This window comes from Oncorhynchus kisutch, unplaced genomic scaffold, assembly GCF_002021735.2.
Source record: "Oncorhynchus kisutch isolate 150728-3 unplaced genomic scaffold, Okis_V2 scaffold700, whole genome shotgun sequence".
Classification (NCBI taxonomy): Eukaryota; Metazoa; Chordata; class Actinopteri; order Salmoniformes; family Salmonidae; genus Oncorhynchus; species Oncorhynchus kisutch.
The window spans coordinates 247,056-271,500 of NW_022262645.1; the positions used below are offsets into that span (position 1 = coordinate 247,056).

General features: G+C 45.9%; 1 protein-coding gene across 1 annotated transcript in view; it reads left to right on the forward strand.

Annotated features, from left to right (window-relative positions):
• The first annotated feature begins 5,471 nt into the window (after positions 1–5,471).
• LOC109888207 (glypican-5) overlaps positions 5,472–24,445 on the forward strand; it is a 52,224-nt gene continuing 33,250 nt past the window's right edge. Inside the window, exon 1 of the mRNA XM_031815926.1 lies at positions 5,472–5,923. Coding sequence (XP_031671786.1) covers positions 5,773–5,923 — 151 coding nt within the window. The 5' untranslated portion in view covers positions 5,472–5,772. The remainder of the gene's footprint in view (positions 5,924–24,445) is intronic.

The window sequence follows — 24,445 nt, forward strand, 5'->3', positions numbered from 1 at the left end:
GCTTTTATTCAAAGGCAGCGTTTCGAATTATAACTTGTTAAGCACAAGTTATAATTCGAAACAAGGTAAACAATTTATATGGTTCTTCTTCTTCCTGTCACTGAAAATAAACCGATGGAGTCACTATTTTAACTGTGAAAGGACAGCACATTGAGAGGTTCAACTCCTAGAAGTATCTTGGGATTTGGTTAGATGAAAAGCTGCATTTAAACAGCACATTGAGAGGTTCACCTCCTAGAAGTATCTTGGGATTTGGTTAGATGAAAAGCTGCATTTAAACAGCACATGGATAACTTGACCAAGAAACGAAAGTTGAAATTTGGTTTCTAATTTAGAAACAAATCTTGCTTTTTCAAGGTTAATCAGAAAGGATGTTGTTGAAAGCCCTTGGTCAGTGCTGGATGATGGTGATGTGGTCTATATACAGGCCTCAGGTTAGTCAGAAAGGATGTTGTTGAAAGCCCTTGGTCAGTGCTGGATGATGGTGATGTGGTCTATATACAGGCCTCAGCAAGTACCTTGACACAGTATCATGATGCTTTCAGATCCATCAGTCACCCAGGTTCTAGACTGTTCTCTGCTACCGGAGGGCCGAGCGGTACCGGAGGGCCGAGCCTACGACCAAAAGGCTCCTCAACAGCTTCTACCCCCAAGCCGTCAGCCTGCTGAATAATTCATCAAATCGCCACTGCACATTTACATTGTACTTTCTTTTGTTCTCTCTGCTACACACTGACTATCTGCATAGATACTACCACCTATATGTACAACTGACCTGTACCCCTACTCGCTGACTATCTGCATAGATACTACCACCTATATGTACAACTAACCTGTACCCCTACACACAATCTGCATAGATACCACCTATATGTACAACTAACCTGTACCCCTACACACTGACTATCTGCATAGATACTACCACCTATATGTACAACTGACCTGTACCCCTACACGCTGACTATCTGCATAGATACCACCTATATGTACAACTAACCTGTACCCCTACACACTGACTATCTGCATAGATACTACCACCTATATGTACAACTGACCTGTACCCCTACACGCTGACTATCTGCATAGATACCACCTATATGTACAACTAACCTGTACCCCTACACACAATCTGCATAGATACTACCACCTATATGTACAACTGACCTGTACCCCTACTCGCTGACTATCTGCATAGATACTACCACCTATATGTACAACTGACCTGTACCCCTACTCGCTGACTATCTGCATAGATACTACCACCTATATGTACAACTAACCTGTACCCCTACACACTGACTATCTGCATAGATACTACCGCCTATATGTACAACTAACCTGTACCCCTACACGCTGACTATCTGCATAGATACTACCACCTATATGTACAACTGACCTGTACCCCTACACACTGACTATCTGCATAGATACTACCACCTATATGTACAACTAACCTGTACCCCTACACACTGACTATCTGCATAGATACTACCACCTATATGTACAACTAACCTGTACCCCTACACACAATCTGCATAGATACTACCACCTATATGTACAACTGACCTGTACCCCTACTCGCTGACTATCTGCATAGATACTACCGCCTATATGTACAACTAACCTGTACCCCTACACGCTGACTATCTGCATAGATACTACCACCTATATGTACAACTAACCTGTACCCCTACACACTGACTATCTGCATAGATACTACCACCTATATGTACAACTAACCTGTACCCCTACACACTGACGATCTGCATAGATACTACCACCTATATGTACAACTAACCTGTACCCCTACTCGCTGACTATCTGCATAGATACTACCACCTATATGTATAACTAACCTGTACCCCTACACACTGACTATCTGCATAGATACTACCGCCTATATGTACAACTAACCTGTACCCCTACACGCTGACTATCTGCATAGATACTACCACCTATATGTACAACTGACCTGTACCCCTACACACTGACTATCTGCATAGATACTACCACCTATATGTACAACTAACCTGTACCCCTACACACTGACTATCTGCATAGATACTACCACCTATATGTACAACTAACCTGTACCCCTACACGCTGACTCTGTACTGGTACCTCGCCTGTTTCTAAGACTCTGATCGACAACACTGTGATAGACATTAAAATGGGAGTTGGTGTCCTCGCCTGTTTCTAAGACTCTGAGCGACAACACTGTGATAGACATTAAAATGGGAGTTGGTGTCCTCGCCTGTTTCTAAGACTCTGATCGACAACACTGTGATAGACATTAAAATGGGAGTTGGTGTCCTCGCCTGTTTCTAAGACTCTGATCGACAACACTGTGATAGACATTAAAATGGGAGTTGGTGTCCTCGCCTGTTTCTAAGACTCTGAGCGACAACACTGATAGACATTAAAATGGGAGTTGGTGTCCTCGCCTGTTTCTAAGACTCTGATCAACAACACTGTGATGGACATTAAAATGGGAGTTGGTGTCCTCGCCTGTTTCTAAGACTGATCGACAACACTGTGATAGACATTAAAATGGGAGTTGGTGTCCTCGCCTGTTTCTAAGACTCTGATCGACAACACTGATAGACATTAAAATGGGAGTTGGTGTCCTCGCCTGTTTCTAAGACTGATCGACAACACTGTGATAGACATTAAAATGGGAGTTGGTGTCCTCGCCTGTTTCTAAGACTCTGATCAACAACACTGTGATAGACATTAAAATGGGAGTTGGTGTCCTCGCCTGTTTCTAAGACTCTGAGCGACAACACTGTGATAGACATTAAAATGGGAGTTGGTGTCCTCGCCTGTTTCTAAGACTCTGAGCGACAACACTGTGATAGACATTAAAATGGGAGTTGGTGTCCTCGCCTGTTTCTAAGACTCTGATCGACAACACTGTGATAGACATTAAAATGGGAGTTGGTGTCCTCGCCTGTTTCTAAGACTGTGATCGACAACACTGTGATAGACATTAAAATGGGAGTTGGTGTCCTCGCCTGTTTCTAAGACTCTGAGCGACAACACTGTGATAGACATTAAAATGGGAGTTGGTGTCCTCGCCTGTTTCTAAGACTCTGAGCGACAACACTGTGATAGACATTAAAATGGGAGTTGGTGTCCTCGCCTGTTTCTAAGACTCTGATCGACAACACTGTGATAGACATTAAAATGGGAGTTGGTGTCCTCGCCTGTTTCTAAGACTCTGATCAACAACACTGATAGACATTAAAATGGGAGTTGGTGTCCTCGCCTGTTTCTAAGACTGATCGACAACACTGTGATAGACATTAAAATGGGAGTTGGTGTCCTCGCCTGTTTCTAAGACTCTGATCAACAACACTGTGATAGACATTAAAATGGGAGTTGGTGTCCTCGCCTGTTTCTAAGACTCTGAGCGACAACACTGTGATAGACATTAAAATGGGAGTTGGTGTCCTCGCCTGTTTCTAAGACTCTGATCGACAACACTGTGATAGACATTAAAATGGGAGTTGGTGTCCTCGCCTGTTTCTAAGACTGTGATCGACAACACTGTGATAGACATTAAAATGGGAGTTGGTGTCCTCGCCTGTTTCTAAGACTCTGAGCGACAACACTGTGATAGACATTAAAATGGGAGTTGGTGTCCTCGCCTGTTTCTAAGACTCTGAGCGACAACACTGTGATAGACATTAAAATGGGAGTTGGTGTCCTCGCCTGTTTCTAAGACTCTGATCAACAACACTGATAGACATTAAAATGGGAGTTGGTGTCCTCGCCTGTTTCTAAGACTGATCGACAACACTGTGATAGACATTAAAATGGGAGTTGGTGTCCTCGCCTGTTTCTAAGACTCTGATCGACAACACTGTGATATTGTCCCGTTTTGTCTTGCCAGGTCGCCCTGCAAAATAGTATTTTTTTTCACCTCAATGGGTCTTACCTGGTTCAATAAAATTGTATTTTTGTTCACCTCAATGGGTCTTACCTGGTTCAATAAAATAGTATTTTTGTTCACCTTAATGGGTCTTACCTGGTTCAATAAAATAGTATTTTTGTTCACCTCAATGGGTCTTACCTGGTTCAATAAAATAGTATTTTTGTTCATCTTAATGGGTCTTACCTGGTTCAATAAAATAGTATTTTTTTTCACCTCAATGGGTCTTACCTGGTTAAATAAAATAGTATTTTTGTTCACCTCAATGGGTCTTACCTGGTTCAATAAAATAGTATTTATTTTCACCTCAATGGGTCTTACCTGGTTCAATAAAATAGTATTTTTTTTCACCTCAATGGGTCTTACCTGGTTCAATAAAATAGTATTTTTGTTCACCTCAATGGGTCTTACCTGGTTCAATAAAATAGTATTTTTTTTCACCTCAATGGGTCTTACCTGGTTCAATAAAATAGTATTTTTGTTCACCTCAATGGGTCTTACCTGGTTCAATAAAATAGTATTTTTTTTCACCTCAATGGGTCTTACCTGGTTCAATAAAATAGTATTTTTTTTCACCTCAATGGGTCTTACCTGGTTCAATAAAATAGTATTTTTGTTCACCTCAATGGGTCTTACCTGGTTCAATAAAATAGTATTTTTGTTCACCTCAATGGGTCTTACCTGGTTCAATAAAATAGTATTTTTGTTCACCTCAATGGGTCTTACCTGGTTCAATAAAATAGTAATTTCTATACATTCTGTTTCGTAAAGTATGTATTTTTATATCAAGTGAACTAAGGTTCCCTTCGCCCAGTAGATGTCTTTCGAGTTCACCATCACCTGTGTAGTTTACATAATCACCTGTGCGTAATTTACAGAATCACCTGTGCGTAATTTACAGAATATCCTGTGGGTAGTTTACAGAATCACCTGTGGGTAGTTTACAGAATCACCTGTGCGTAATTTACAGAATCACCTGTGTGTAATTTACAGAATCACCTGTGGGTAGTTTACAGTATCACCTGTGGGTAGTTTACAGAATCACCTGTGCGTAATTTACAGAATCACCTGTGTGTAATTTACAGAATCACCTGTGCGTAATTTACAGAATCACCTGTGCGTAATTTACAGAATCATCTGTGGGTAGTTTACAGAATCACCTGTGGGTAATTTACAGAATCACCTGTGCGTAATTTACAGAATCACCTGTGCGTAATTTACAGAATCACCTGTGCGTAATTTACAGAATCACCTGTGCGTAATTTACAGAATCACCTGTGCGTAATTTGGACACCATAACGCTCATACCTATGGCCAAAAAGGCGTTTAGTCGGCCGATGGAACTCGATAGAAACGTTCTCATCCATAACTTTGTACCAAACGGTTTGTTGCATTGTAACGTATAGCCATGCTGTAGTAGACTATAACACTAATTGTTTTGGAGATGTTTTAGGCCGCCGCTCCGAGGTTTGTCCACGAGATGGCGCTGCACCCCACTGTTGGTTGTAGAGTTCTCCAGTGGTCTCCTCAGGTATGGTTCCGCCCATTCCTCTCATTCCCTTGACGACTCCAGTCACGCCAAGTTGCTCAACAATGCTGCGGTTGAGTTCTTCTACAGTCCCATGACTCTTTCAACGACTCCTGTTGTAACTTCATTCAGGATTTGATTGTTTTTAGAACATTTAAAGGCAATTTTTCCATCATTGAAAAGTACCGTCGCAGATCCAGGAACCTTGGAAATGTGGATGTTGTGATCGAAGGAATGGCGGTCTGTTAGGAATGTTCATAACTTTAATATTAGATAGGGTTTTTTGAGTAACATCAACCTGGATTTAAAAATGGGACTACAAAAGATGCTATGTTGTTTGTTTGTTGCTGCTTGTGTTGGGCTGATTTCGGGAAGTCTAACGAGCTGTGATGAAGTGCGCAAAGTTTTTCAGCTGCGGCAGATTGGACCAGTGAAATCACTGCCCGAGAGACCGAGAGAAGGTAGGCCTGCGGTAGTTGTATACATTATAAATGGATCAGTATATCTGCACGTTTCTTCACCATTTCTATTTCAGGGTTACCAAAGGAATTCAATCACACTGCCGTAGCCTGTATTCTGTAGATCTATGGCACACTGCCGTAGCCTGTATTCTGTAGATGTATGGCACACTGCCGTAGCCTGTATTCTGTAGATATATGGATCCTGATGATTTAGTATATTACATGTTCCTAACTGTATTGGTTTCCATGACTACGTGCTCTCCATCCCCTTGGTTTCCTAACGGTTATAATTAACCGGGTGGTTCGAGACCTGAACGCCGATTGGCTGAAGTACCACGGGTATTACAAAATATTTTTGTTCCACGTCTCTAATTACGTTGGTAACTAGTTTATAATTGTAATAGGGCACCTCTGGGGTATGTGGTATATGACCTAAGGGCTGCGTCCAGGCACCTCTGGGGTATGTGGTATATGACCTAAGGGCTGCGTCCAGGCACCTCTGGGGTATGTGGTATATGACCTAAGGGCTGTATCCAGGCACCTCTGGGTATGTGGTATATGACCTAAGGGCTGTATCCAGGCACCTCTGGGTTAAGTGGTATATGACCTAAGGGCTGTATCCAGGCACTGCGTTGTACATAAGAACAGCCCTTAGCCATGGTATATTGGCCATATACTACATACCCCTTGGGCCTTAGTGCTTAAATAAACTCTGTGGGCCTAGGCTGCTATATCTGTGATTCTTTTTGCCTGTTTAGGCTGATTTTTGTCAGAGTAATGTGAAAGGTACAGGTGGTTATCAGGTTTACCAAGGGAATCATACTGCTTTTAGACTGTCAAAACGGGGCTGGGGTCATGGGGTCAAGGTGTTGCAGCAGGTGGTTATCAGGTTTACCAAGGGAATCATACTGCTTTTAGTCTGTCAAAACGGGGCTGGGGTCATGGGGTCATGGTGTTGCAGCAGGTGGTTATCAGGATGAGGTTTACCAAGGGAATCATACTGCTTTTAGACTGTCAAAACGGGGCTGGGGTCATGGGGTCATGGTGTTGCAGCAGGTGGTTATCAGGTTTACCAAGGGAATCATACTGCTTTTAGTCTGTCAAAACGGGGCTGGGGTCATGGGGTCATGGGGTCATGGTGTTGCAGCAGGTGGTTATCAGGTTTACCAAGGGAATCATACTGCTTTTAGACTGTCAAAACGGGGCTGGGGTCATGGGGTCATGGTGTCATGGGGTCATGGGGTCATGGGGTCATGGTGTTGCAGCACTTGACAGATATAAATATTTGTTGTAATTATTTCTGCATCAGTATTATGTTTCCTTTTTGTGGTGTCCTAAATATTATAAAGGAGAGGAGAAAAGGATGAAACAACCAGCTATCGGAGGCCAGACACTAGGAGTCAATGTCTAGGTACCCATGGGCTTCAGTATTCTATCTACACGGCCTCAGGGTTCTCTCTCCAGGGTTCTCTCTCCAGGGTTCTCTCTCCAGGGTTCTCTCTCCAGGGTTCTCTCTCCAGGGTTCTCTCTCCAGTGTTCTCTCTCCAGGGTTCTCTCTCCAGGGTTCTCTCTCTCTCTCCAGGGTCTCTGATGGACCATCAGATCCCATACCTTTGTATACACACCATTCGTCATGTTTTGGACAATGCACTTGACTGGAGAACATTTACAGAACTCATCAGCCGAAAGATAATATTCATTTGTGTTGACACAGCTGCCTGCCCAACACTGGACTCCCGGAGCAGAGCACACTGAGGCACTTTGTCCAGCTCTGGTTTGTGGTTAGACTGCATCTGAAATGGCATCCTTTTTCCCTCTGTCTGTGCACTGCTCTTTGACCAGTGTCTAGTGGGCCATTTCAGACACAGCCTCTGTCCGTGCACTGCTCTTTGACCAGTGTCTAGTGGGCCATTTCAGACACAGCCTCTGTCCGTGCACTGCTCTTTGACCAGTGTCTAGTGGGCCATTTCAGACACAGCCTCTGTCCGTGCACTGCTCTTTGACCAGCGTCTAGTGGGCCATTTCAGACACAGCCTCTGTCCGTGCACTGCTCTTTGACCAGCGTCTAGTGGGCCATTTCAGACACAGCCTCTGTCCGTGCACTGCTCTTTGACCAGTGTCTAGTGGGCCATTTCAGACACAGCCTCTGTCCGTGCACTGCTCTTTGACCAGTGTCTAGTGGGCCATTTCAGACACAGCCTCTGTCCGTGCACTGCTCTTTGACCAGTGTCTAGTGGGCCATTTCAGACACAGCCTCTGTCCGTGCACTGCTCTTTGACCAGTGTCTAGTGGGCCATTTCAGACACAGCCTCTGTCCGTGCACTGCTCTTTGACCAGTGTCTAGTGGGCCATTTCAGACACAGCCTCTGTCCGTGCACTGCTCTTTGACCAGCGTCTAGTGGGCCATTTCAGACACAGCCTCTGTCCGTGCACTGCTCTTTGACCAGCGTCTAGTGGGCCATTTCAGACACAGCCTCTGTCCGTGCACTGCTCTTTGACCAGCGTCTAGTGGGCCATTTCAGACACAGCCTCTGTCCGTGCACTGCTCTTTGACCAGTGTCTAGTGGGCCATTTCAGACACAGCCTCTGTCCGTGCACTGCTCTTTGACCAGTGTCTAGTGGGCCATTTCAGACACAGCCTCTGTCCGTGCACTGCTCTTTGACCAGTGTCTAGTGGGCCATTTCAGACACAGCCTCTGTCCGTGCACTGCTCTTTGACCAGCGTCTAGTGGGCCATTTCAGACACAGCCTCTGTCCGTGCACTGCTCTTTGACCAGTGTCTAGTGGGCCATTTCAGACACAGCCTCTGTCCGTGCACTGCTCTTTGACCAGCGTCTAGTGGGCCATTTCAGACACAGCCTCTGTCCGTGCACTGCTCTTTGACCAGCGTCTAGTGGGCCATTTCAGACACAGCCTCTGTCCGTGCACTGCTCTTTGACCAGCGTCTAGTGGGCCATTTCAGACACAGCCTCTGTCCGTGCACTGCTCTTTGACCAGTGTCTAGTGGGCCATTTCAGACACAGCCTCTGTCCGTGCACTGCTCTTTGACCAGTGTCTAGTGGGCCATTTCAGACACAGCCTCTGTCCGTGCACTGCTCTTTGACCAGTGTCTAGTGGGCCATTTCAGACACAGCCTCTGTCCGTGCACTGCTCTTTGACCAGTGTCTAGTGGGCCATTTCAGACACAGCCTCTGTCCGTGCACTGCTCTTTGACCAGTGTCTAGTGGGCCATTTCAGACACAGCCTCTGTCCGTGCACTGCTCTTTGACCAGTGTCTAGTGGGCCATTTCAGACACAGCCTCTGTCCGTGCACTGCTCTTTGACCAGTGTCTAGTGGGCCATTTCAGACACAGCCTCTGTCCGTGCACTGCTCTTTGACCAGTGTCTAGTGGGCCATTTCAGACACAGCCTCTGTCCGTGCACTGCTCTTTGACCAGTGTCTAGTGGGCCATTTCAGACACAGCCTCTGTCCGTGCACTGCTCTTTGACCAGTGTCTAGTGGGCCATTTCAGACACAGCCTCTGTCCGTGCACTGCTCTTTGACCAGTGTCTAGTGGGCCATTTCAGACACAGCCTCTGTCCGTGCACTGCTCTTTGACCAGTGTCTAGTGGGCCATTTCAGACACAGCCTCTGTCCGTGCACTGCTCTTTGACCAGTGTCTAGTGGGCCATTTCAGACACAGCCTCTGTCCGTGCACTGCTCTTTGACCAGTGTCTAGTGGGCCATTTCAGACACAGCCTCTGTCCGTGCACTGCTCTTTGACCAGTGTCTAGTGGGCCATTTCAGACACAGCCTCTGTCCGTGCACTGCTCTTTGACCAGTGTCTAGTGGGCCATTTCAGACACAGCCTCTGTCCGTGCACTGCTCTTTGACCAGTGTCTAGTGGGCCATTTCAGACACAGCCTCTGTCCGTGCACTGCTCTTTGACCAGTGTCTAGTGGGCCATTTCAGACACAGCCTCTGTCCGTGCACTGCTCTTTGACCAGTGTCTAGTGGGCCATTTCAGACACAGCCTCTGTCCGTGCACTGCTCTTTGACCAGTGTCTAGTGGGCCATTTCAGACACAGCCTCTGTCCGTGCACTGCTCTTTGACCAGTGTCTAGTGGGCCATTTCAGACACAGCCATTGTTTTAGTTGTGTTCCAGGATAAAGGGCGCTTGTTGTTGTTTTTGGAGGTTCTGAAGATCACATGACATCTAGAGGTTCGGTGTATAGAACAACAGTACTGTTCTGTAGCTGTGTGTGCTGCTCCTTCAGGGGTAAACACCTTATTTAGTTTAAAGTTAAGTCAACAGGACAGATTCATCACTTAGTTCAACTCAATACATACAGAGGGTTCTCACTTGTTTAAAAATGAGAAAGATGAATGTGTCTGAATTGGATTATTTTAGATTGTCAGACACCAAAACAATCAATCTTGGTTGTGCTTCCATAGCCAGAGGCCACGGGTGTTGTTTTGGTGGCCTCCGCACTCCGCCTTGAATATCTAACTAGGGGAAACACTGCCTCCGGTGTTCTGTGACTAATTCTGAAACTATGAAGGTAAAAATATCTCTCTTGATTCATCTCCCAGATATAGTAGCGTAGCATGGTTTGTTTTCTTAGCATCACTATCCAAGATGCCATCATTATACCACACATGCCGGTTGAACTGTTGTTTTATAGGTGTTTCTGAACGTGGTTCTGTTCTACTGGATCGCCAGCTCACTGAGTGAACGTGGTTCTGTTCTACTGGATTGCCAGCTCACTGAGTGAATGTGGTTCTGTTCAACTGGATTGCCAGCTCACTGAGTGAACGTGGTTCTGTTCAACTGGATTGCCAGCTCACTGAGTGAACGTGGTTCTGTTCTACTGGATTGCCAGCTCACTGAGTGAACGTGGTTCTGTTCTACTGGATCGCCAGCTCACTGAGTGAATGTGGTTCTGTTCAACTGGATCGCCAGCTCACTGAGTGAACGTGGTTCTGTTCAACTGGATTGCCCGCTCACTGAGTGAACGTGGTTCTGTTCTACTGGATCGCCAGCTCACTGAGTGAACGTGGTTCTGTTCAACTGGATTGCCCGCTCACTGAGTGAACGTGGTTCTGTTCAACTGTGGTTCTGTTCTACTGGATCACCAGCTCGCTGAGTTTTTCTTAGCAGAGTTGAAGAGGGGGCAGAGAGCAGACGTCTCGTCCATCTGATGTCTGGTCCAACCGTAACACCAGACGTCTGGTCCAACCGTAACATCTGTGGAGAAATGATAAGCTTATTTTCGTGTTGTCTATGGGTCTGGTGCTGAGAGACAATGGACCACTTAGTAAATATAGCTGAGCTGTGGGCTGGCTGATACTCTGACTGCCTCTCCTCTCTGCCTCTCTCTCCTCCTCCTCTCTGCCTCTCTCTCCTCCTCCTCTCTGCCTCTCTCTCCTCCTCCTCTCTGCCTCTTGCTCTCTCCTCCTCTCTGCCCCTCGCTCCCTCCTCCTCTCTCCCTCCTCTCTCCTCCTCTCTCCTCCTCCTCTCTGCCCCTCTCTGCCTCACTCCAGTTCAATTCAAAGGGCTTTATTGGCATGGGGAACCACATGTTTACACTGCCAAATCAAACAGAGTAGACAAACAAAATGGGAATTAACAAGGGTAAACATTAGTTAACATGGCACTCACAAACATTTTTGAAAGAATAGACATGTTATTGTCTAATGACAGTGTTGTAAAACATGTGCAAGTAGTTGAAGTATGAAAGGGAAACTAAACCGATATATACGGGTTGTATTTACAGTGTTTGTTCTCCACTGCCCCTTGTGGCAACAGGCCACACATCTAGCTGCTGTGAACCAATATATACGGGTTGTATTTACAGTGTTTGTTCTCCACTGCCCCTTGTGGCAACAGGCCACACATCTAGCTGCTGTGAACCAATATATACGGGTTGTATTTACAGTGTTTGTTCTCCACTGCCCCTTGTGGCAACAGGCCACACATCTAGCTGCTGTGAACCAATATATACGGGTTGTATTTACAGTGTTTGTTCTCCACTGCCCCTTGTGGCAACAGGCCACACATCTAGCTGCTGTGAACCAATATATACGGGTTGTATTTACAGTGTTTGTTCTCCACTGCCCCTTGTGGCAACAGGCCACACATCTAGCTGCTGTGAACCAATATATACGGGTTGTATTTACAGTGTTTGTTCTCCACTGCCCCTTGTGGCAACAGGCCACACATCTAGCTGCTGTGAACCAATATATACGGGTTGTATTTACAGTGTTTGTTCTCCACTGCCCCTTGTGGCAACAGGCCACACATCTAGCTGCTGTGAACCAATATATACGGGTTGTATTTACAGTGTTTGTTCTCCACTGCCCCTTGTGGCAACAGGCCACACATCTAGCTGCTGTGAACCAATATATACGGGTTGTATTTACAGTGTTTGTTCTCCACTGCCCCTTGTGGCAACAGGCCACACATCTAGCTGCTGTGAACCAATATATACGGGTTGTATTTACAGTGTTTGTTCTCCACTGCCCCTTGTGGCAACAGGCCACACATCTAGCTGCTGTGAACCAATATATACGGGTTGTATTTACAGTGTTTGTTCTCCACTGCCCCTTGTGGCAACAGGCCACACATCTAGCTGCTGTGAACCAATATATACGGGTTGTATTTACAGTGTTTGTTCTCCACTGCCCCTTGTGGCAACAGGCCACACATCTAGCTGCTGTGAACCAATATATACGGGTTGTATTTACAGTGTTTGTTCTCCACTGCCCCTTGTGGCAACAGGCCACACATCTAGCTGCTGTGAACCAATATATACGGGTTGTATTTACAGTGTTTGTTCTCCACTGCCCCTTGTGGCAACAGGCCACACATCTAGCTGCTGTGAACCAATATATACGGGTTGTATTTACAGTGTTTGTTCTCCACTGCCCCTTGTGGCAACAGGCCACACATCTAGCTGCTGTGAACCAATATATACGGGTTGTATTTACAGTGTTTGTTCTCCACTGCCCCTTGTGGCAACAGGCCACACATCTAGCTGCTGTGAACCAATATATACGGGTTGTATTTACAGTGTTTGTTCTCCACTGCCCCTTGTGGCAACAGGCCACACATCTAGCTGCTGTGAACCAATATATACGGGTTGTATTTACAGTGTTTGTTCTCCACTGCCCCTTGTGGCAACATGCCACACATCTAGCTGCTGTGAACCAATATATACGGGTTGTATTTACAGTGTTTGTTCTCCACTGCCCCTTGTGGCAACAGGCCACACATCTAGCTGCTGTGAACCAATATATACGGGTTGTATTTACAGTGTTTGTTCTCCACTGCCCCTTGTGGCAACAGGCCACACATCTAGCTGCTGTGAACCAATATATACGGGTTGTATTTACAGTGTTTGTTCTCCACTGCCCCTTGTGGCAACAGGCCACACATCTAGCTGCTGTGAACCAATATATACGGGTTGTATTTACAGTGTTTGTTCTCCACTGCCCCTTGTGGCAACAGGCCACACATCTAGCTGCTGTGAACCAATATATACGGGTTGTATTTACAGTGTTTGTTCTCCACTGCCCCTTGTGGCAACAGGCCACACATCTAGCTGCTGTGAACCAATATATACGGGTTGTATTTACAGTGTTTGTTCTCCACTGCCCCTTGTGGCAACAGGCCACACATCTAGCTGCTGTGAACCAATATATACGGGTTGTATTTACAGTGTTTGTTCTCCACTGCCCCTTGTGGCAACAGGCCACACATCTAGCTGCTGTGAACCAATATATACGGGTTGTATTTACAGTGTTTGTTCTCCACTGCCCCTTGTGGCAACAGGCCACACATCTAGCTGCTGTGAACCAATATATACGGGTTGTATTTACAGTGTTTGTTCTCCACTGCCCCTTGTGGCAACAGGCCACACATCTAGCTGCTGTGAACCAATATATACGGGTTGTATTTACAGTGTTTGTTCTCCACTGCCCCTTGTGGCAACAGGCCACACATCTAGCTGCTGTGAACCAATATATACGGGTTGTATTTACAGTGTTTGTTCTCCACTGCCCCTTGTGGCAACAGGCCACACATCTAGCTGCTGTGAACCAATATATACGGGTTGTATTTACAGTGTTTGTTCTCCACTGCCCCTTGTGGCAACAGGCCACACATCTAGCTGCTGTGAACCAATATATACGGGTTGTATTTACAGTGTTTGTTCTCCACTGCCCCTTGTGGCAACAGGCCACACATCTAGCTGCTGTGAACCAATATATATGGGTTGTATTTACAGTGTTTGTTCTCCACTGCCCCTTGTGGCAACAGGCCACACATCTAGCTGCTGTGAACCGATATATACGGGTTGTATTTACAGTGTTCTCCACTGCCCCTTGTGGCAACAGGCCACACATCTAGCTGCTGTGAACCGATATATACGGGTTGTATTTACAGTGTTTGTTCTCCACTGCCCCTTGTGGCAACAGGCCACACATCTAGCTGCTGTGAACCAATATATACGGGTTGTATTTACAGTGTTCTCCACTGCCCCTTGTGGCAACAGGCCACACATCTAGCTGCTGTGAACCGATATATACGGGTTGTATTTACAGTGTTTGTTCTCCACTGCCCCTTGTGGCAACAGGCCACACATCTAGCTGCTGTGAACCAATATATACGGGTTGTATTTACAGTGTTCTCCACTGCCCCTTGTGGCAACAGGCCACACATCTAGCTGCTGTGAACCAATATATACGGGTTGTATTTACAGTGTTCTCCACTGCCCCTTGTGGCAACGGGCCACACATCTAGCTGCTGTGATGGCACACTGCGTTATTTCACCTAACAGATATAGGAGTATATATCGATGTTTGGATTTCTTTTCATATTCTCTGTGGGTCTGTGGGTAATATGTGTCTGTAATGTTATTGGCATCGACAGGAGCCCATCCAATCTACCTACCTCATTGTTTTCACTGAGGAAATGTACGAGTCTGCTGTTAATGATAATGCAGAGGATTTTCCCAAGGTTGCCGTTGACGCATATTCCACGGTAGTTATCGGGGTCAAATTTGTCTCCACTTTTGTGGATTGATGTGATCAGTCCTTGGTTCCAAATATTGGGGAAGATGCCAGAGCTGAGGATGATGTTAAAGAGTTTTAGTTTTCGCAATTGGCCGCCTTTCCTTCCAGTTCTCTGCTGCCAGTGACTGGAACGAATTGCAAAAATCGCTGAAGCTGGAGACTTTATCTCCCTCACCAACTTTAAACATCAGCTGTCTGAGCAGCTAACTCATCGCTGCAGCTGTACATAGTCCATCGGTAAATAGCCCACCCCTTTTACCTACCTCATCCCCATACTGTTTTTATTTATTTAATTTTCTGTTCTTTTGCACACCAGTATCTCTACTTGCACATCATCTTGACCTCTATCATTCCAGTGTTAATCTGCTAAATTGTAATTACTTTGCGAAATGGCCGATCTGCTATTGATCATACTGCAGAGGATTTGTTGGAGTCTGCTGTTGATCATACTGCAGAGGATTTGTTGGAGTCTGCTATTGATCATACTGCTGAGGATTTGTTGGAGTCTGCTGTTGATCATACTGCAGAGGATTTGTTGGAGATTGCTGTTGATCATACTGCAGAGGATTTGTTGGAGATTGCTGTTGATCATACTGCAGAGGAATTGTTGGAGATTGCCACTACCGCATATTATATCAGGCCTTGATGATCAGGCCTTGGTTACAAATATTAGGGAAGATGCCAGAGCTGAGGGTAATGTTTAAGAGTTTTTAAGAATAGCCCATTTGAATTCGTGGTCTGTATATTTTCATTTAATTAGGTATCAACACCCCAGGCCTTTTTGGTTTGTATTTGTCCTGTAGTTCATTGTGTCCAGAATTAACATTGGATATGTTTAGCTGATAGGTCAAATATATTGTTTAGGCTTCCTACTGCCAAGTGTAAACCTTCACTATTGCAGGAATACATTTAGTCTAGGAAGTTGTCTAGGGGGGGATTGGATTTGTTGTTGCCTACTTGTTTTTTGGCAGGTTTCCACACTACTTTCCTTCCATCTATAGCATTTCTTAATGTTACTCAGTTCCTTTGGCTTTGATGCCTCATGATTGAGTATTGCTCTGTTCAAGTAGACTGATTTTACTGTGGTCTGATAGGGGTGTCAGTGGGCTGACTGTGAACGCACTGAGAGACTCTGGGTTGAGGTCAGTGATAAAGTAGTCTACAGTACTACTGCTAAGAGATGAGCTATAGGTGTACCTACCATAGGAGTCCCCTCGAAGCCTTCCGTTGACTATGTACATACCCAGCGTGCGACAGAGCTATAGGTGTACCTATCATAGGAGTCCCCTCGAAGCCTACCATTGACTATGTACATACCCAGGATGTAACAGAGCTATAGGTGTACCTATCATAGGAGTCCCCTCGAAGCCTACCATTGACTATGTACATACCCAGCGTGCGACAGAGCTGCAGGAGTTGTGACCTGTTTTTGTTGGTTATGTTGTCATATTTATGCCTAGGGGGGCATATGTGGGAGGGAATGCTGTCACCTCCAGGTAGGTGTTTGTCCCCCTGTGTGCTGAGGGTGCCGGGTTCATGTCCAGTTCTGGTATTTAGGTCGCCACAGACTAGTACATTTCCCTGGGCCTGGAAATGATTGATTTCCCCCTCCAGGATGGAGAAGCTGTCTTCATTAAAGTATGGGGATTCTAGTGGGGGGATATAGGAAGCACACAGGAGGACATTTTACCAGCTCTCTGTAACCTCCACCACACTACCAGTGGGTCCATCTCCTCTATACCACCCACCTGGTAGTTTGGTGGATGGGACTACCAGCTCTCTATACCACCCACCTGGTAGTTTGGTGGATGGGACTACCAGCTCTCTGTAACCTAGAGGACAACCAGTGGGTCCATCTCCTCTATACCACCCACCTGGTAGTGTGGTGGATGGGACTACCAGCTCTCTGTAACCTAGAGGGCAACCAGTGGGTCTGTCTCCTCTATACCACCTACCTGGTAGTGTGGTGGATGGGACTACCAGCTCTCTGTAACCTAGAGGGCAACCAGTGGGTCTGTCTCCTCTATACCACCCACCTGGTAGTGTGGTGGATGGGACTACCAGCTCTCTGTAACCTAGAGGACAACCAGTGGGTCCATCTCCTCTATACCACTCACCTGGTAGTGTGGTGGATGGGACTACCAGCTCTCTGTAACCTAGAGGACAACCAGTGGGTCCATCTCCTCTATACCACCCACCTGGTAGTGTGGTGGATGGGACTACCAGCTCTCTGTAACCTAGAGGGCAACCAGTGGGTCCATCTCCTCTATACCACCCACCTGGTAGTTTGGTGGATGGGACTACCAGCTCTCTATACCACCCACCTGGTAGTTTGGTGGATGGGACTACCAGCTCTCTGTAACCTAGAGGGCAACCAGTGGGTCCATCTCCTCTATACCACCCACCTGGTAGTGTGGTGGATGGGACTACCAGCTCTCTGTAACCTAGAGGGCAACCAGTGGGTCCATCTCCTCTATACCACCCACCTGGTAGTGTGGTGGATGGGACTACCAGCTCTCTGTAACCTAGAGGGCAACCAGTGGGTCCATCTCCTCTATACCACCCACCTGGTAGTTTGGTGGATGGGACTACCAGCTCTCTGTAACCTAGAGGGCAACCAGTGGGTCCATCTCCTCTATACCACCCACCTGGTAGTTTGGTGGATGGGACTACCAGCTCTCTGTAACCTAGAGGGCAACCAGTGGGTCCATCTCCTCTGTACCACCCACCTGGTAGTTTGGTGGATGGGACTACCAGCTCTCTGTAACCTAGAGGGCAACCAGTGGGTCCGTATCCTCTATACCACCCACCTGGTAGTGTGGTGGATGGGACTACCAGCTCTCTGTAACCTAGAGGGCAACCAGTGGGTCCGTATCCTCTATACCACCCACCTGGTAGTGTGGTGGATGGGACTACCAGCTCTCTGTAACCTAGAGGGCAACCAGTGGGTCCATCTCCTCTATACCATGTTTCTTGTAGGATGACAATGTCCAGGTTCCTGCTCTTTAGGCCAAAGGCAGATGACCTCAGATGACCTCAGGCCTTGGATATTATCTTTCTCTGACTGGTCAGATTCTCCTCCTCACTACCACTGTGAAGAGACAGACTGGTCAGATTATCCTCCTCACTACCACTGTGAAGAGACAGACTGGTCAGATTATCCTCCTCACTACCACTGTGAAGAGACAGACTGGTCAGATTATCCTCCTCACTACCACTGTGAAGAGACAGACTGGTCAGATTATCCTCCTCACTACCACTGTGAAGAGACAGACTGGTCAGATTATCCTCCTCACTACCACTGTGAAGAGACAGACTGGTCAGATTATCCTCCTCACTACCACTGTGAAGAGACAGACTGGTCAGATTATCCTCCTCACTACCACTGTGAAGAGACAGACTGGTCAGATTATCCTCCTCACTACCACTGTGAAGAGACAGACTGGTCAGATTATCCTCCTCACTACCACTGTGAAGAGACAGACTGGTCAGATTATCCTCCTCACTACCACTGTGAAGAGACAGACTGGTCAGATTATCCTCCTCACTACCACTGTGAAGAGAGACAGACTGGTCAGATTATCCTCCTCACTACCACTGTGAAGAGAGACAGACTGGTCAGATTATCCTCCTCACTACCACTGTGAAGAGAGACAGACTGGTCAGATTATCCTCCTCACTACCACTGTGAAGAGAGACAGACTGGTCAGATTATCCTCCTCACTACCACTGTGAAGAGAGACAGACTGGTCAGATTATCCTCCTCACTACCACTGTGAAGAGACTGACTGGTCAGATCCACAACCCTCCTTACTACCACTGTGAAGAGACTCCCAGTCATGGCCAGTTGCGATACAGCCTGCATTCGAACCAGGTTGTCTGTAGTGACACCTCTAGCACTAAGATGCAGTGCCTTAGACCACTGCGCCACTCGGGAGCCCATCTGAAGTCCTGGTGGGTTGATGCTTGTTGTCAGTTCTTTCCATCTGAAGTCCTGGAAGGTGATTGCTTGTTGTCAGTTCTTTCCATCTGAAGTCCTGGAAGGTGATTGATGCTTGTTGTCAGGTCTTTACATCTGAAGTCCTGGTGGGTTGATGCTTGTTGCCAGTTCTTTACATCTGAAGTCCTGGAAGGTGATTGATGCTTGTTGTCAGGTCTTTACATCTGAAGTCCTGGTGGGTTGATGCTTGTTGCCAGTTCTTTACATCTGAAGTCCTGGAAGGTGATTGATGCTTGTCAGTTCTTTACATCTGAAGTCCTGGAAGGTGGTTGATGCTTGTTGCCAGTTGTTTCAAGTGGAGGGCTCCTCATTTCTCTCAGGCACACCTGATTAATCTGTGCCTTGTCAGTGATTCCTCTAAACCAGGGGTCTCCAACCTTTTCTAGCGTGAGAGTAACTTTAAAGGAATGAAAGATGTTGCGAGCAAACTTACTTTTCTAGCTTTCAAATAGGCCCATTCTTCTCCTCTCCCCTGCAAGTCTTCCCCAGGTCCTTAGTGTACTAGAGGAAGTAGGACACTATGTTGTCAACTCTTCCCTGGTCCTTAGTGTACTAGAGGAAGTAGGACACTATGTCAACTCTTCCCTGGTCCTTAGTGTACTAGAGGAAGTAGGACACTATGTCAACTCTTCCCTGGTCCTTAGTGTACTAGAGGAAGTAGGACACTATGTCAACTCTTCCCTGGTCCTTAGTGTACTAGAGGAAGTAGGACACTATGTCATCTCTTCCCTGGTCCTTAGTGTACTAGAGGAAGTAGGACACTATGTCAACTCTTCCCTGGTCCTTAGTGTACTAGAGGAAGTAGGACACTATGTCAACTCTTCCCTGGTCCTTAGTGTACTAGAGGAAGTAGTACACTATGTCAACTCTTCCCTGGTCCTTAGTGTACTAGAGGAAGTAGGACACTATGTTGTCAACTCTTCCCTGGTCCTTAGTGTACTAGAGGAAGTAGGACACTATGTTGTCAACTCTTCCCTGGTCCTTAGTGTACTAGAGGAAGTAGGACACTATGTTTTCTGGTAAAATAATGGTTCATAAACAACTCTAAGTTTGGCCCTTTTAAAATCTGTGTAATTCTGTTATAGTTTCCCAAATTCTGTTTTATTGTTCAACAGAGGAACAACAAAATGGGATGTTCTGAGTCAATTCTGAAATCACACAAGACCATTTGTTTTAGGTCTGGAAGACCCCTTTAATTCCCCTTTAATTGCTCATCTGGCCCTTTAATTGCTCATCTGGCCCTTTAATTGTGAATCTGGCCCTTTAATTGCTCATCTGGCCCTTTAATTGCGCATCTGGCCCTTTAATTGCGCATCTGGCCCTTTAATTGCTCATCTACTCAGCTACTTCCTCATACTTCTGCCAGGTAAAACATTCAATTGGGAAGGTTTTGGGGAAAGTATTTTTGGTTTGTCTTTTTAACCAATAGTGGCTGACCAGGGGTGGGATTATGTTGTGTTAGGTTTGTCTTAACCAATAGTGGCTGACCAGGGGTGGGATTATGTTGTTAGGTTTGTCTTTTTAACCAATAGTGGCTGACCAGGGGTGGGATTATGTTGTTAGGTTTGTCTTTTTAACCAATAGTGGCTGACCAGGGGTGGGATTATGTGTTAGTTGGATAGTAGGTGGGAGTTTGTGGTGTCTGATTCTGGTGAGATTTGTTAATGACAGTTTGTGGTGTCTGATTCTGGTGAGATTTGTTAATGACAGTTTGTGGTGTCTGATTCTGGTGAGATTTGTTAATGACAGTTTGTGGTGTCTGATTCTGGTGAGATTTGTTAAAGACAGTTTGTGGGGGAACATGTACTTTCAGAATAGTATTGTGAGCTACTCATAGGTGGGCTGGTAGCTAACCCTTAACCCCTAACCCTAACCCTAACCTCCCTAACTCTAACCCTTAACCCTAACCTCCCTAACTCTAACCCTTAAACCTAACCCTTAACCCTAACCTCCCTAACTCTAACCCCTAACCCTTAACCCTAACCTCCATAACTCTAACCCTTAACCCTAACCTCCCTAACTCTAACCCTTAACCCTAACCCTTAACCCTAACCTCCCTAACTCTAACCCTTAACCCTAACCTCCCTAACTCTAACCGGCAGGGTAGCCTAGTGGTTAGAGTGTTGGACTAGTAACTGAAAGGTTGCAAGTTCAAACCCCCGAGCTGACAAGGTACAAATCTGTCGTTCAGCCCCTGAACAGGCAGTTAACCCACTGTTCCTAGGCCGTCATTGAAAATAAGAATTTGTTCTTAACTGACTTGCCTGGTTAAATAAAGGCTAAAATAAAAATAAAATAAAAACCCCTAACCCCCCTAACCCTAACCCTAACCCTAACCCCCCTAACCCTAACCCCTAACCCCCCTAACCCTAACCCTAACCCCTAACCCCCCTAACCCCCCTAACCCCTAACCCCTAACCCCTAACCCTAGCCTGCTGGAGACCCCTGGTGTATGGTAAAACCTTTCAGAATAGCTTGGCTAGCTGCTCATCGGTGGGCTGCTAGTTATGGGTAACTCACTTGTTTGTGACCCCTGCTCTAAACAATATTGGTGATGTGAAAAGGGATTTTTAGTCCATGGAACAGACCTCGGGGGCGAATCAGTCTTATAACCAATGAAAGGAGATGCTGTGTTTCAAAACCATTTGTAATATGAGACCCTATTGACTCGTATTGACTCGTGGAAATGGCCTGACTCATCTGGAACTCACCATAAACTACATATATAGACTATAGATCCAACCAGAGCCGTTCACCTTAAGCTACACGTGTATATAGACTAGAGATCCAACCAGATCCTTTCACCTTAAACTACACATGTATATAGATCCAACTAGAGCCTTTCACCTTAAACTACACGTGTATATAGACTATAGATCCAACCAGAGCCTTTCACCTTAAACTACACGTGTATATAGATCCAACCAGAGCCTTTCACCTTAAACTACACGTGTATAGACTATAGATCCAACCAGATCCTTTCACCTTAAACTACACGTGTATATAGATCCAACCAGAGCCTTTCACCTTAAACTACACGTGTATAGACTATAGATCCAACCAGAGCCTTTCACCTTAAACTACACGTGTATATAGATCCAACCAGAGCCTTTCACCTTAAACTACACGTGTATATAGACTAGAGATCCAACCAGAGCCATTCAGCGCGTTGGACCGAGTCCAGTTTCTGTGGTCTCTAAGTGGAAAGATAAAATCAGGCCTCTGAGGATCATGTAGTCTTATCTAGATGAGAAGGAATGTGTTAACGTGTGCCATCTCCTCCTCTGAGTGACTAACCCGCTCTGACAACACACAGTACAGGTTGTCTGATAACAACACACAGTACAGGTTGTCTGATAACAACACACAGTACAGGTTGTCTGATAGCAACACACAGTACAGGTTGTCTGATAACAACACACAGTACAGGTTGTCTGATAACAACACACAGTACAGGTTGTCTGATAACAACACACAGTACAGGTTGTCTGATAACAACACACAGTACAGGTTGTCTGATAACAACACACAGTACAGGTTGTCTGATAGAATGGAGGGAAGAGCTCTAGCAACACACAGTACAGGTTGTCTGATAACAACACACAGTACAGGTTGTCCGATAACAACACACAGTACAGGTTGTCTGATAACAACACACAGTACAGGTTGTCTGATAACAACACACAGTACAGGTTGTCTGATAACAACACACAGTACAGGTTGTCTGATAGCAACACACAGTACAGGTTGTCTGATAGAATGGAGGGAAGAGCTCTAACAACACACAGTACAGGTTGTCTGATAACAACATACAGTACAGGCTGTCTGATAACAACATACAGTACAGGTTGTCTGATAACAACACACAGTACAGGTTGTCTGATAGCAACACACAGTACAGGTTGTCTGATAGCAACACACAGTACAGGTTGTCTGATAACAACACACAGTACAGGTTGTCTGATAACAACACACAGTACAGGTTGTCTGATAGAATGGAGGGAAGAGCTCTAACAACACACAGTACAGGTTGTCTGATAACAACACACAGTACAGGTTGTCTGATAACAACACACAGTACAGGTTGTCTGATAACAACACACAGTACAGGTTGTCTGATAGCAACACACAGTACAGGTTGTCTGATAGCAACACACAGTACATGTTGTCTGATAGCAACACACAGTACAGGTTGTCTGATAGCAACACACAGTACAGGTTGTCTGATAACAACACACAGTACAGGTTGTCTGATAGCAACACACAGTACAGGTTGTCTGATAACAACACACAGTACAGGTTGTCTGATAACAACACACAGTACAGGTTGTCTGATAGCAACACACAGTACAGGTTGTCTGATAGCAACACACAGTACAGGTTGTCTGATAGCAACACACAGTACATGTTGTCTGATAGCAACACACAGTACAGGTTGTCTGATAGCAACACACAGTACAGGTTGTCTGATAGCAACACACAGTACAGGTTGTCTGATAGAATGGAGGGAAGAGCTCTAACAACACACAGTACAGGTTGTCTGATAGAATGGAGGGAAGAGCTCTAACAACACACAGTACAGGTTGTCTGATAGAATGGAGGGAAGAGCTCTAACAACACACAGTACAGGTTGTCTGATAGAATGGAGGGAAGAGCTCTAACAACACACAGTACAGGTTGTCTGATAGCAACACACAGTACAGGTTGTCTGATAGAGTGGAGGGAAGGAGCTCTAACAACACACAGTACAGGTTGTCTGATAACAACACACAGTACAGGTTGTCTGATAGCAACACACAGTACAGGTTGTCTGATAGAGTGGAGGGAAGGAGCTCTAACAACACACAGTACAGGTTGTCTGATAGAATGGAGGGAAGGAGCTCTAACAACACACAGTACAGGTTGTCTGATAGAATGGAGGGAAGGAGCTCTAACAACACACAGTACAGGTTGTCTGATAGAATGGAGGGAAGGAGCTGCCAAAGACACTGTTTCAGCACGTCTGTCTGAAAACCTTTTTTAGAGTAAAAACAAAAAGTTGTTTTGATTGTCCCCTGTGTGTGTGTGTGTGTGTGTGTGTGTGTGTGTGTGTGTGTGTGTGTGTGTGTGTTTCCAATGCGAGCCGGTAGCGTTGCCACACGTAGGGGCAAATCTGTGGACATCACTTGTCGAGGTGATAACGGCAAGACTCATGATTTGCTTTCACACAAATCTGCCTTCTGCCCCTGAGCTTGTTGCAACACGTAGACCGTCTGTGTGGACGTGGTCCTGTATCGTCCAGGAGGCTCGATAGAAGAGCCCACTACGAGCCTCAGACAGTGGTGAGGATGTGGTCCTGTATCATCCAGGAGGCTCGATAGAAGAGACCACTACGAGCCTCAGACAGTGGTGAGGATGTGGTCCTGTATCATCCAGGAGGCTCGATAGAAGAGACCACTACGAGCCTCAGACAGTGGTGAGGATGTG